This window comes from Pteropus alecto, unplaced genomic scaffold (genome assembly GCF_000325575.1).
Source record: "Pteropus alecto unplaced genomic scaffold, ASM32557v1 scaffold71, whole genome shotgun sequence".
In the NCBI taxonomy this organism is placed as follows: domain Eukaryota; kingdom Metazoa; phylum Chordata; class Mammalia; order Chiroptera; family Pteropodidae; genus Pteropus; species Pteropus alecto.
In genome coordinates, this window is record NW_006433024.1 from 5,916,279 (window position 1) to 5,927,274 (window position 10,996).

General features: G+C 41.6%; 1 protein-coding gene across 2 annotated transcripts in view; it reads right to left on the reverse strand.

Moving 5' to 3' along the window:
* LGR4 (leucine rich repeat containing G protein-coupled receptor 4) overlaps positions 1 to 10,688 on the reverse strand; it is a 90,452-nt gene extending 79,764 nt beyond the window's left edge. For both annotated transcript variants that reach the window (XM_015586380.2, XM_006907986.3), the window contains exon 1: positions 9,984 to 10,688. In XM_015586380.2, coding sequence (XP_015441866.1) covers positions 9,984 to 10,168 — 185 coding nt within the window. In that variant the 5' untranslated portion in view covers positions 10,169 to 10,688. The remainder of the gene's footprint in view (positions 1 to 9,983) is intronic.
* Positions 10,689 to 10,996: the final 308 nt, after the last annotated feature.

Consider the following 10,996-nt stretch of genomic DNA (forward strand, 5'->3'; position numbering starts at 1 on the left):
ATCCAAGATTAAACTACTTATTTTAGGATAAAAACATGGAAACACTAAAAGAAAGGGGGACCTCAGAAGATTCATTTGTGAAGAACCATAATAACTAAACTTTTTAAATATAACCTTCCAAGAGCCAACAGATTTGAAGGAAATCTATTATCAAGAACTGCAAAAGGAATTACTCATGAGAAAATGTAAAAGGTAATAATTTCTAATAGCACATTGTTTTACAGGTAACGTTCAGATACCAAGAAGCATCAGAAATACTTTCTAGGTGAGATGCATATAAACATTTAAATATTTGGCTGTATCTGGGATAAAAAAGGAGCTCACTTCTTTTTAGATAAATCATCAACTCCTGTCAAAACCAGCCCATATGCCTAAGAAAAAATGAAACTAGAAATTCAGGGTGTGGTAACTTGAGGCCTAGAAAGGACCCTGATAAAATGTATGTCATTATTTCTTCCACTAAAGTCATGAATCTTCTCATCTTTGGATGTTACAGTGTTTTCTTATTCTAGAATACTACCTCAGTCAGGGTGACACCAAAGGCAAATACTTTTAGTACAGAAGAAGACCTGAAAAGATAGCAATTAATTTATCCCTTTTCCATGTTTTGGGCCGTCTCGTGCCACACCTGCTAACAAGCCTCCACACTGTGTCTTCAGAAACCACAAAGCTAAGCCATTAATGCTCACTAAACTGAAACCAAGTCCCCTAGTAGCAGGCTGATTTTATGCAATAGAAACCTTTAAAGGTCATTGCAGCAGTGCTTGGCTAGCATGAGAATGATCAATTGATCTCTTTCTGTGGACTGACAAGAAGATAAACATAAAAGCAGACAGTCCTCAGGCATGTTCTAGTGGGAATCAAGCATCCTCATTCCCAATGTGTATCCATCAAACACACAGTACACAACCAACCTGGGAGAATAGCATTCTAATGTCATACACACATACACATACACGCACACATACTCTCTCACTCTCTCTCTCTACCCCACTACCTCTTTGGTAAAATACATGATTAAGTAGGAAACCCCACCATGAAAGCATGTCCTATAAACTCATTTCAACCTATTAGAAACTTATTTATTCAAAACACGAGATTCTCTTTTCACAGAATGAGTCTCTGGAAAGCACAGTTTGACTGCTAACAGCAGAGTCTGTGGTTAGTCCACAAACTTGCCATCCATGAAGTATGAAGCCTTCTGCTGCATGCCCTCACTGACTCAGACTGTTTGCAAAAGACAGGAATGAAATATTCCATATGTTTTCTTTGTCAGTGACATGGCTATTGAAAGCAAGGCCACGGGAGACTCCCTGCTGAGGGACTGGGTCAAGCTATTCAAGTGTAACCAGGCAGACGTCAAGATGGTAATGGGAAAAACATCTCAAACATTTTTTAAGAAATAGACGCAGGGTAGAAAATATGCACAACTGTATTTGAAACACTCGTCCAATCTAAATAGGTTGTGAGCACTGTTGCATACATTAGCTGCTGCACTGGCTTTATAATTCATTTTCCAATCAGGTCTGAATCAAAACCCAGAAGAGTTTTTTCTAAAAAAGATTTAACTGTGCCATATAACTTTTTAGAAATATGAAAGAATTTTAAAGACAGGATTTTTGTTCTAAAATTACTTTTAGAATAAGCTTTCCTTTATCTACAAAACATAAGCATTGGTTTCAAATGTAAAAAAAAAAGAATACATAGGTATCCCATAACTAATAAAATATCATTCTCAAAGTACTTAAAAAGGTTTCTCATAATCTGCATATTTCTAGAAACAAAATGATGTGAAGAAACAAGAACACAGCTAAACTGTCAGTTCTGAGTAAAGCTTCGTCATCCCCAACATGAAAAGTGACATAAAAACCAACAGTGAGCACTTGCTGGCGTGAGGGTTCCCCAAGAGTTCACGTGTTCAATGAAAATCCTCGGTGTTCCAAAGTCTGGAAGCAGAAAATTAGTATCTGAAGACCACGCTGACACGAAGGCCACCTGCCCATTTGCTGTGAGGAGAAACACTGCTTCTGTGTAGGGACAGCATCTTTCTATGTGACCAGCAGAATGGAATCACAGAGAACCAGGCGAAGAAGTACGATTTCCCCCTAGTATCTCCTCCAGAGAAATTAACTCCCCACCGTTGGGTTTTCTTGTTAGAAGGGGAGTATCGCCACCTATCAGAAGGTATCTTGATAGAAACATATGTCCTAATCTTTCTCCACCAGGATCTTTACACTTTTCTAAATGGAAAATCTGCCAGATGTGTAGCCTTTTTTTCATTAGCACAGTGGCTTACCTGTGATGTCTACTGCAGGCTTTGAACCTGATCTACATCCAAAGGACCAGAGAAATAGGCTCTGGAATTTTAAATCATAAGATGGTAACACACATATACAACTGCTTAGTCACTCCCAAAAGAAATGACAAATTGGGTCCTCACTGTCACTCAAAGAGAGGTCATGCTTTAGAGTTTCCTACATGTGACCCTTGAAGATCAAGTCAAGCTATCTTTATTTGCAGATGGGAAAGCCAGTGTCCTAACTGGTTAAGTGACATGTCCAAGTTCACAGATTTAGGAACTCAAGAGTCTTAAATCTCAGTGTCACATTCTCAAAAACAAAACCATTTTTGAAGGCCTGTTCACAAAAATATGCCTGTAAAAAGAAGACTGGAAAGTAGATAGTGACATAAATAGCTGGATTACATGACCATGGACTCAAAATAACCTTGGAGAGAACAGAAGGCCAACAAGAAAATTTTTCTTTATTACGAAGATAGGAAAATATTAAGATTCAAAAAACTAATCAAATGAGATGAACTAACAGATGTAGTTCGACAAGGAAGAAAACTGGGATGATGATAAATCGCTAAGTATTAGTTAGTAAACTGTATAATTTTAATGTATAATTTTTAAAACAGGATATTAAAATATTTGAGATGTATTAAACTCATTTAATATTTCCTTCTTAACTTTGATCAAATTATATGAGAATTCTATATATGCTTCAATTGACATGAGATAAGGAGAGCTTAAAGATGATCCAATGGGCAATTACCACATTCAGAAAAAGCAAAGACTGTAATTAATTTAGTGCCTAAAAGAGAAGTCTTCAAGAATATTAAGAAACCTAAAGGTTAGTCGACATTACTTGTTTTCTCCCCTGCCACTACGAAAAAAAAGAGTTGATAAACTTTAGAATACTGAGTTCCTAAGGTATAAATTATTCAAGAGATAGTGCTCTCGGTCTCTGGAGAATTCTCCTGCAAGAAAGCAGCCCTCTGAGATGGCTCACACACACAGGAAGGGTGACAATCTAGAGCAGAGTGGCAAGCACAAGTCTCTCTATTAAGAAAATCTAGTCTGCCAAGCCCTTCACATATTATCCATATAATTTCTCCAAGGATCTCCAGGCTTGAAGCTTATCCCTTAGGAAAATGGGCAGAATCAGAAAACTAATTGACATCATAGCCCAATCCCTCAAGTTGGAGAAAAGACTGCCAACTTGGAGGTGCACCTCTTATTATCCTGCCCCTTGAACATAAGACCCATGAAGGGAGTGAGAATTAACAACATCCATCCACCTTCCTAGGAAATAAGAAAACAGCTCTAATCAAGCTCTTCAGGGGAGTTTTGATGTCACCACTTGTACTAAAGTTATTCTGTGGTTTACACTAAGAGCTACAGTAAGAACTTCACAGCCAGAGGGGAAGGGAGAAGTGGGACCCGAAGCACTCCAGGCACATTCCTTAGCCCTGCCTACTACAGCTCCTAGGTAAAGGCGCCATCTCCCTGCCAAATTTATGTCACTCTTCTTAGGAGGGAAAAGTTCCCCAAATAAAACTTTAAAATATACTGGAATGGGAAGAATCTAACTCAGGATTTTTCTGGATACTGGGTTCTAAAACCTGATTCAAATATCAAAAATATTTTCTTGTCAAAGTACATTGAGATTTCATTCTTTCAATGGTCAAGTTTATATTTAAAACTTTTTTTTTAAAGGCTACATCCTCCTAGTATAAAAATATAGGAAAAAACACTAGCTAAAGGGGCTTATATGATCTTTACTTATATTGACTCAGAATATTTAAATACAAATTAAATATGCAGGATAAAGGGTCATTAACTATCTTGTAATATATTAGGTACGCTTTAATAACAAATATTTGTCTATGGATAAGTGAATCCAGAATATATACCACCACATAATTCCATCTTGCCATTTAAAGGGGGTACTTAAGTACTAACTTGCTAACATCTTTAGAAAGTTGATATGTTATTAAATGTACATAAACTATAAAATCATGATCTGTCTCCTGCTAACACTGATTTCTAAACTCAATTTTGAACCCACCCAATTTCAGACTCTAAATAGAGCTGATACCTCGCCTACAGTTTGACCATCAAGAGCTTAAAAGATACAAAAAAAATGTCAAGAAGAGCAGACAAATTAGCCATTGTGTAAGAGTACTGATTTGCTAAATGCCCTAGATTTTTCTTCTTCACTGACAGAATTTAAAAATAGAGCATTTTATTATTCTCAATGAAGTTTTTAAAAACTATTTTGCTGAACAAAGTTGGGGGCAAATAAAGAAAAAAGTTATCGATATTCTTTTATATATAGAAAAACAAGCTTTTAGCACTGCCAAAAACTTGAAGGTTGCAGAAGGCAGTTAAAGAGCAAGCTGGGAAATGTATCTCTAAAGCCAAAACCTTGAGATCTAGTCTAAAAATTAAAAGAACTAATTAAAAGAGCTTTCTTATCAAGAATACTCTAAGTTATATTAGATATATTTTTCAGAGTTAAGGGAATATTTGGCAGAGTTTAATTTTTAATCCAGGTATACCAACAAATATTGTGCTTTTATGAAAATTTATATCTTTTTTATAGAGAAAAAGTGACAGTCTTAGAAAAATTTCAATGAGCCACTAAACGATTCTTAAGCTTTACTTGCTTAATATTCTACAAAATTCAGAGAAATGCAAAGCATTGAGAGACATTAGCCATCATCTACTCCAATATCCATTATTTATTGGTAAGACCATGAAAAATACAAGGATAGGTACAACCAAAGAGATCAGAAACCAAAAATCCAAACTTGCAGGCTGTATTTTCCACTATTATAAAGATTACTAAAATAAGAATTTGAGAGACAGACTGACAGAGGACAAGAAAATGCCTAAACTTGCCTGGATCCACCTACCAGTACAGAACTTTGATCTTCCCTAAGAGATTAAGTTGTCAAATGTTACCTTACGACTCTAATGTTAAGAGCCAAGTGCCTGGACAATAAATGATTGTGATACCATAATTGTCATTAGCATTTAATTTGACTGGAAATCTTAAAATGTTAGTGGTTACTACAAGCCTTAAGAAGCCCAGAATGAGAGAATTACTGGTTCAAGTACTGGGAATTGCTCAGACCACACCCAGCACGTTGTTGCCATGTGAGGCAGTGAATTCCCTATTCAACGGAAATATTCCAGTAGGGATGGATGATTGGAGGTTTCCAGGGTGGGTGAAAGTCCATGATTTAGACTCTGATACTTCACTTAACACAACATAGAGATCTGAGAAATGTATTAAAAAAAATTAAATTAAATAGAAAGAAAACTCTTGGCAATTAAGGGCTGTTTACGTCCTTGTTTTAAAGGTGAAGAAACTGAGGCCCTGAAGGGTTAGGTGTGTGACCCTCTCAAGGTCACTTGTGATTTATTGACAGATCTGGAACCCAGCTTTCCATAACCTCAGCAGAATGCTCTTTTCTCTCTTGTTTTTAAAGAGAACCCAGAAGTTCACTAGTTTATAAAATAAAGAATCTATACTTAGAAGATGTTCATATATTGGCCTTGTTTAGAACCAAGATCACTTGTATATAACATTAATACATCTCTAGAAAGGCTCCACACAAACTAAGCTAACATTAAATTATGGATAGTAATTCAGTAATCAAGAGGTATCAAAACTCTACCATCAAAAAAGATATAAACATTTAGCCACTGATTACTGACCTGCCAGGGAATACAGCAGACATTGGAAAAACATAAGAAAATACTTTCAAATGATACTATTAAAAGAAGAAAGGTGTTTGGTGTAGTGAAAAAAAAAATACACCTTAGGCAAGAATCTGAGATGATGCTTCCAAAAACTGAAGAAAAAGCAACAGATTATTTTTAAAAACACTTCAAAGTCCCTCAGGTTATCATCAATTTTATATTGAAAGCTTGATAACCTGCCCATGTACAGGATACACACACTGTGAAGGTTAAAGAGATTATGACTAATTATATGGAAGTAAGGACATTGAGTAACTTTTTGTATAGTATCCAAATTACTGAAACAGGGTGATTTTATTTTCCAAGTGTTAAGCCATACCCACAGGAAACAAGCAGGGCTATTCTACCCTAGAAAAGCGCCTTAGCTAGTCATGCATTCTGCAACAAGTCTCCATGGCAAATTTCCTAACACAAACTTCTAAACACAAAGAACTCCTCCAGGTGAGTGGTATAGTAAATGCGCTTGTGCAACTTCAGCTAAGAATGATATTCTGCTACTCTTGGGATCTTTTTATAAGAGGATCATAACATTATCATCACCTTGCCACCCTAAAATTGTGTAAGAATTATAAAAGCAAAGAACTTCTGGAAGCTAAAAGCAGCCTTACATATAATCTAGTGAATCCAATTACTTCATTTTCCAGATGAGAAAATTGTCACCAAAAAAAAAAGAAGGACTTGCCCAAGGCCACACAATTATTTCATGGCATGGTCCAGACCATGATCAAGGGTTCAGACCCACCACTGTCTCCATGAAGCCACAGGAACAGCCTTTATAATCTTAAAACTGCACCAGACATAATCAAGGATGTGGAAATTTGTGCTCTAGGTCTATAGTTCTCAAACTTTGTAGCAGTAACACACAAACCAGAAGACACATGTAAACAATCCCCTCCCCAACGCCCTTGTGACTTCATCTCTTTCTCCCCTAATCGAGACGCTAGCAACGCAGGTGATTAAGAGTGCCCTCATTACCATCATATAGGAATAACCCTCAACCCTTTTAATAAAATAAACTTTAGAATTTTAATGTAAGTAAAAGTACTTCCTTTAAAACACCTCAGGGTGAATTGTGACACAGGGCTGAAAACTGTTGCAAAATATAAATACTAACTACAGGTGCAGCAAATGGTGTGAACATGGGAATCCCATCAACAATACTGGGGATTATATCTGACTCTGCCCCCAGCCTCGGATAAAGCAGCTAAAAAAAAAGCAGGAAAGACACTGTTAGACTGAACAAGTTTAAACGAGCCTAAAGGAGAAGAAGCAGGTAGGTATATCTTCTCTCTGGGGCCTTCTCAGATCTGGACAAAAGACTAAAATGGTGAGAATGCTGAATTTGGCAATCCCGTGTGGGAATGACATCTGAATTCCAAGCCCCAATTCTGCCCTCAGTGTGGCCTGAGTCCTTATTTATACACGGCAATATTTTTAAGTGCCTCCTATGTACTAGGCTCTGTGGACTCCAAAAGGGAGTAAAATAAAATCCCTGCTGTCAGTCCTGGGGTGTCCAAAGTGGGATGCGCATACCCCTAGGGGAGGTGAGGGTACACCACTGAGGAATGAGAGGAAAATAAAAGAACTTTGATTAATAACTATAGTCTCATCTTTTTAACTTCCATTTCTGTGTTTGTAATTTTATATATAACTAAGTATGCCTTGATGCACATGCTCCAGAAATTAGGAATCTATGAACAGAAGTTTGGGGACCATGTATCTGGTCCCTTGGTGTCTGACTGTGGCTCCCTAAGGCTGTGATGAGAGCAGACTTAGGAGGAGACCTCAGATGATCTCAAGGTGTCCTGTGCGGTCCACTGGAGTGTGTAGATCCACAGCACCTGTCCCTCCTCAACTTGGCCTCTGAGAGTCACTGGACTAGCTGGTTTCCCAAAACACAAATATAGTGCCCTTGAAATACTTTTCAGAGTAAAATGAAGAGTTTTAGAGTGAAATAAAAAGTTACCAGGATATACAATCACTCCATTCATAGGTCATGAATGGGAAAGGAAAATATAACACACTCACCACCACAGCTCAGAAAAGTGATATGATGATGCTAGTTTAGGCAATGTAATCTGGACCGGTGCCAATTATCTTTCTGTTTCCCAAAGCCATGAACAATACATTTTGTAAGGCTCAAGGTTGAGAATATAGTATTGTACTACCTTCAGTGAGTTTTACGGGAAGATGCCTGATGCTCCACAGAGTGTGTGCTCATAAAAATGTGATATTTCTTTGTGGTTTTAGGTACTAATGTAAAACAGCTCTTTTCCTTATAGGGCAAGCCTACTCATAAAAACTCGAGGAATCTGCTAAACAAGGTTTTTACAATGGGTCAAAATAGTAAAATCATGCTTTTCTATTATAGAGAGGCCTGACAGAGGTTTCAGCTCTCCTGCATGAATTCCCTAAAAGTTTCAAGAGGACTTGGAGGAAAAAATAGCCCCTTCCTGTTTCCTTTACTTCTCCTCACTCCCACTCTAACTTTCCCACTTAAAGTACCTTGGTGGGCAAACTGTTCTTCACTGAAAAATTAACTTTTTTTAGTAAAAAGTTAAATTTCACCATATTGAAGGAAAATGACTTCAAATGTGTAACTAACACACCTGAGAAGGCCTGGGGAGGTGAGAGAGGGGCCTGTAGGCCAAAGAATGAGACAGGTTCCAAGTCAACAGGCCTACTCAATAAAACCCTATTAGCAGAGGGCAAGCAGAACACCTCCCACCACCCACCTGGAAATGCAGCAACTGCTCTGGCCTGCAGAGAAAGGATTTCTTTACAGGGTCTGTTATTCCTTTAAAACTCTATTTCTAAGGTCCCTTTCAGAGGCTATAAGGTAAAAGGAAATTCCCTTTACCCAAGTGCCTCTCAGAATCCCTTCCTCTCTCAAACAATTCTTTCACTGCTCTCGATTTAATCACTCATCTGGCCACACAACTGCAAGAGCACACAACAAGCCCTGCACTCAATTACCCTATTCTTTATTGGTGGCATGTGGCGATGCCACCTCCAACACCAATTTCAGATTCCTCTTATTTTCTGAAGGGAATGTCTAAAGCTCCCTGATCTCTGTTTGAAGAGGGTGTTTTTAAGTCAGAACCATTTGAGAGTTTACCTGCAGGCAGCTCAAAAGGAAAGTTCTGCTGGTTAAGAAACAACAGACAACTGCTGCCTACCTTTCCAATGGGCAGAGCATATGCTCTGGAACTTTTTCTTCCAACATCTTGTACTTCAGGTCAGAATTCCTTTTTTAAAAGCCCTTGCTATGTATGAGTATTCCTACCAAAAGAAACCTGCAATTTTGCCCTCCCTCTCCCTTGCTTTGGCTTGGCTCCTCTGTGCGCTCCAGAACCCCGGGCATTTAAGGGTGAGGCCAGAAGGAACTGGACTGAGGTGCCAGGTCGCTCTACCTGGATAGGGCCAAACTGGAAGGCGATTCGCCCTGAGGTACAGGTGTTTCTTCTACCCACATGCTGGAACCCAGGAGGCTCCAGGTGCTTCCCCACGGAACGTGCCTGGGTCTGCAGACTCGGGCCAAGTTCTAGGCGCCCTCACCCTCGCCGACTACAAAGCTCTTGCCAGCTGAACAGGGGCCTTCGAGAGAAGGGAAGGTCGCGTGAAAAGGCTGCCAGGGGCAAGCGTTTCCAGATTCCTCCCTCCTCCCTGGCCCCAGATGCACTTGGGAGTTGGGGGGGAGGGTGACTGAGCCGGAAAGTCTGGGAAAAAGGAGCTACCCAAGGCTAGGATTCGGACTGGCCAAGTTTGGAAAGCCCTGGCGCGGGAGTGGGTGCCAAGAACCCACTCACACAGGTGACCGGCGCCCCCTCCTCGGGACAATGGGGGTGGGGATGGGATTGACCGCTGACTCCGCCCCACCACTGTCCCCTAGTTTGCCCCTCCCAGCGCCCACACCGCCCGCACTTACAGCGCTTGGGTGAAGGCGCTGAGCCCCTCGGGCACTGTCGTCAGCCCCTTCCCGGAGCAGTCCACCCGACGGTCGCCGTCGCAGCTGCAGGGCGCCGCGCAGAGAGGCGGTGCTGCGCCGCTGGGCTCGGCCGAGCCGCGCAGCCCCAGGGCGAAGAAGCAGAGCAGCCCCAGCGGGCCCAGCATTGCTGCGGCCGCCTCCCGCGCCGGCCTTTCCAGCGGCGCAGCTCGCTCAGCGTGCCTCCGCTACCCTCCGCCGCCCCCGCGCAGCCGGCCTGCGGGCTGGGGCCGGGCTCTCCTCTCTCGGCGGTCGTGCGGGCTCGGCCCCTTTAACAGTCCACGGCAGCAGCGCAGGGACGCGGCGCTCCGGAGTTTCGCCCTTCCCGCTGCTCCATGGAAGCGCAGAGCCAGCCCCGCTCCTCTGGCGGCTCAGGCCAGCCGGCCCAGCCGGGCGCAGCTGCGGAGACCGCACTCTGCCATCGCACCCGCCTCCCGATCTCCGGCCTCCTGCCGCAGCCGCTCTTCAAGATTGCGGAGCACAGCCTTCAGCCATGCCGGCCCCTGAACCCAGCCCCCGCCCGGCTCTCGCACAAACACCCGGGCTCTTTCTCGTTCGCTCGCCGCCGCAGCTCAATCTCCTCCCGTCCTTTCCCTTCTAGGGTTGCACGCTCGGGTTCCCAAGCCCCCAGCCGCTGGGTTATGCAAATCACTTAGGTACATGCAAAACTAACCCCTCTCCCGGAGCGTCATTGGCCGGGGGAGGTCTCGAGCTCATTACTATGCAAGAAGGATAGTCGCCATTGGCCAACAGTAGGACCAGAGGGGCGTGTTTATCGGGCGTGAGTGACAAGGTGGTGGTGGTTCAGTGCAAAATCCCTGACTTGGCTTCATTTGCGTGGCAGGTTGTGGATTGAAGGTGGACGGATCTAAAGAAGTAGAGGGGGACTTTACCCTCCTCACCTGTCTTCTTCTGCAGAAATTGAATCTCCTAAATTGGATGACGTGAAAAATAGA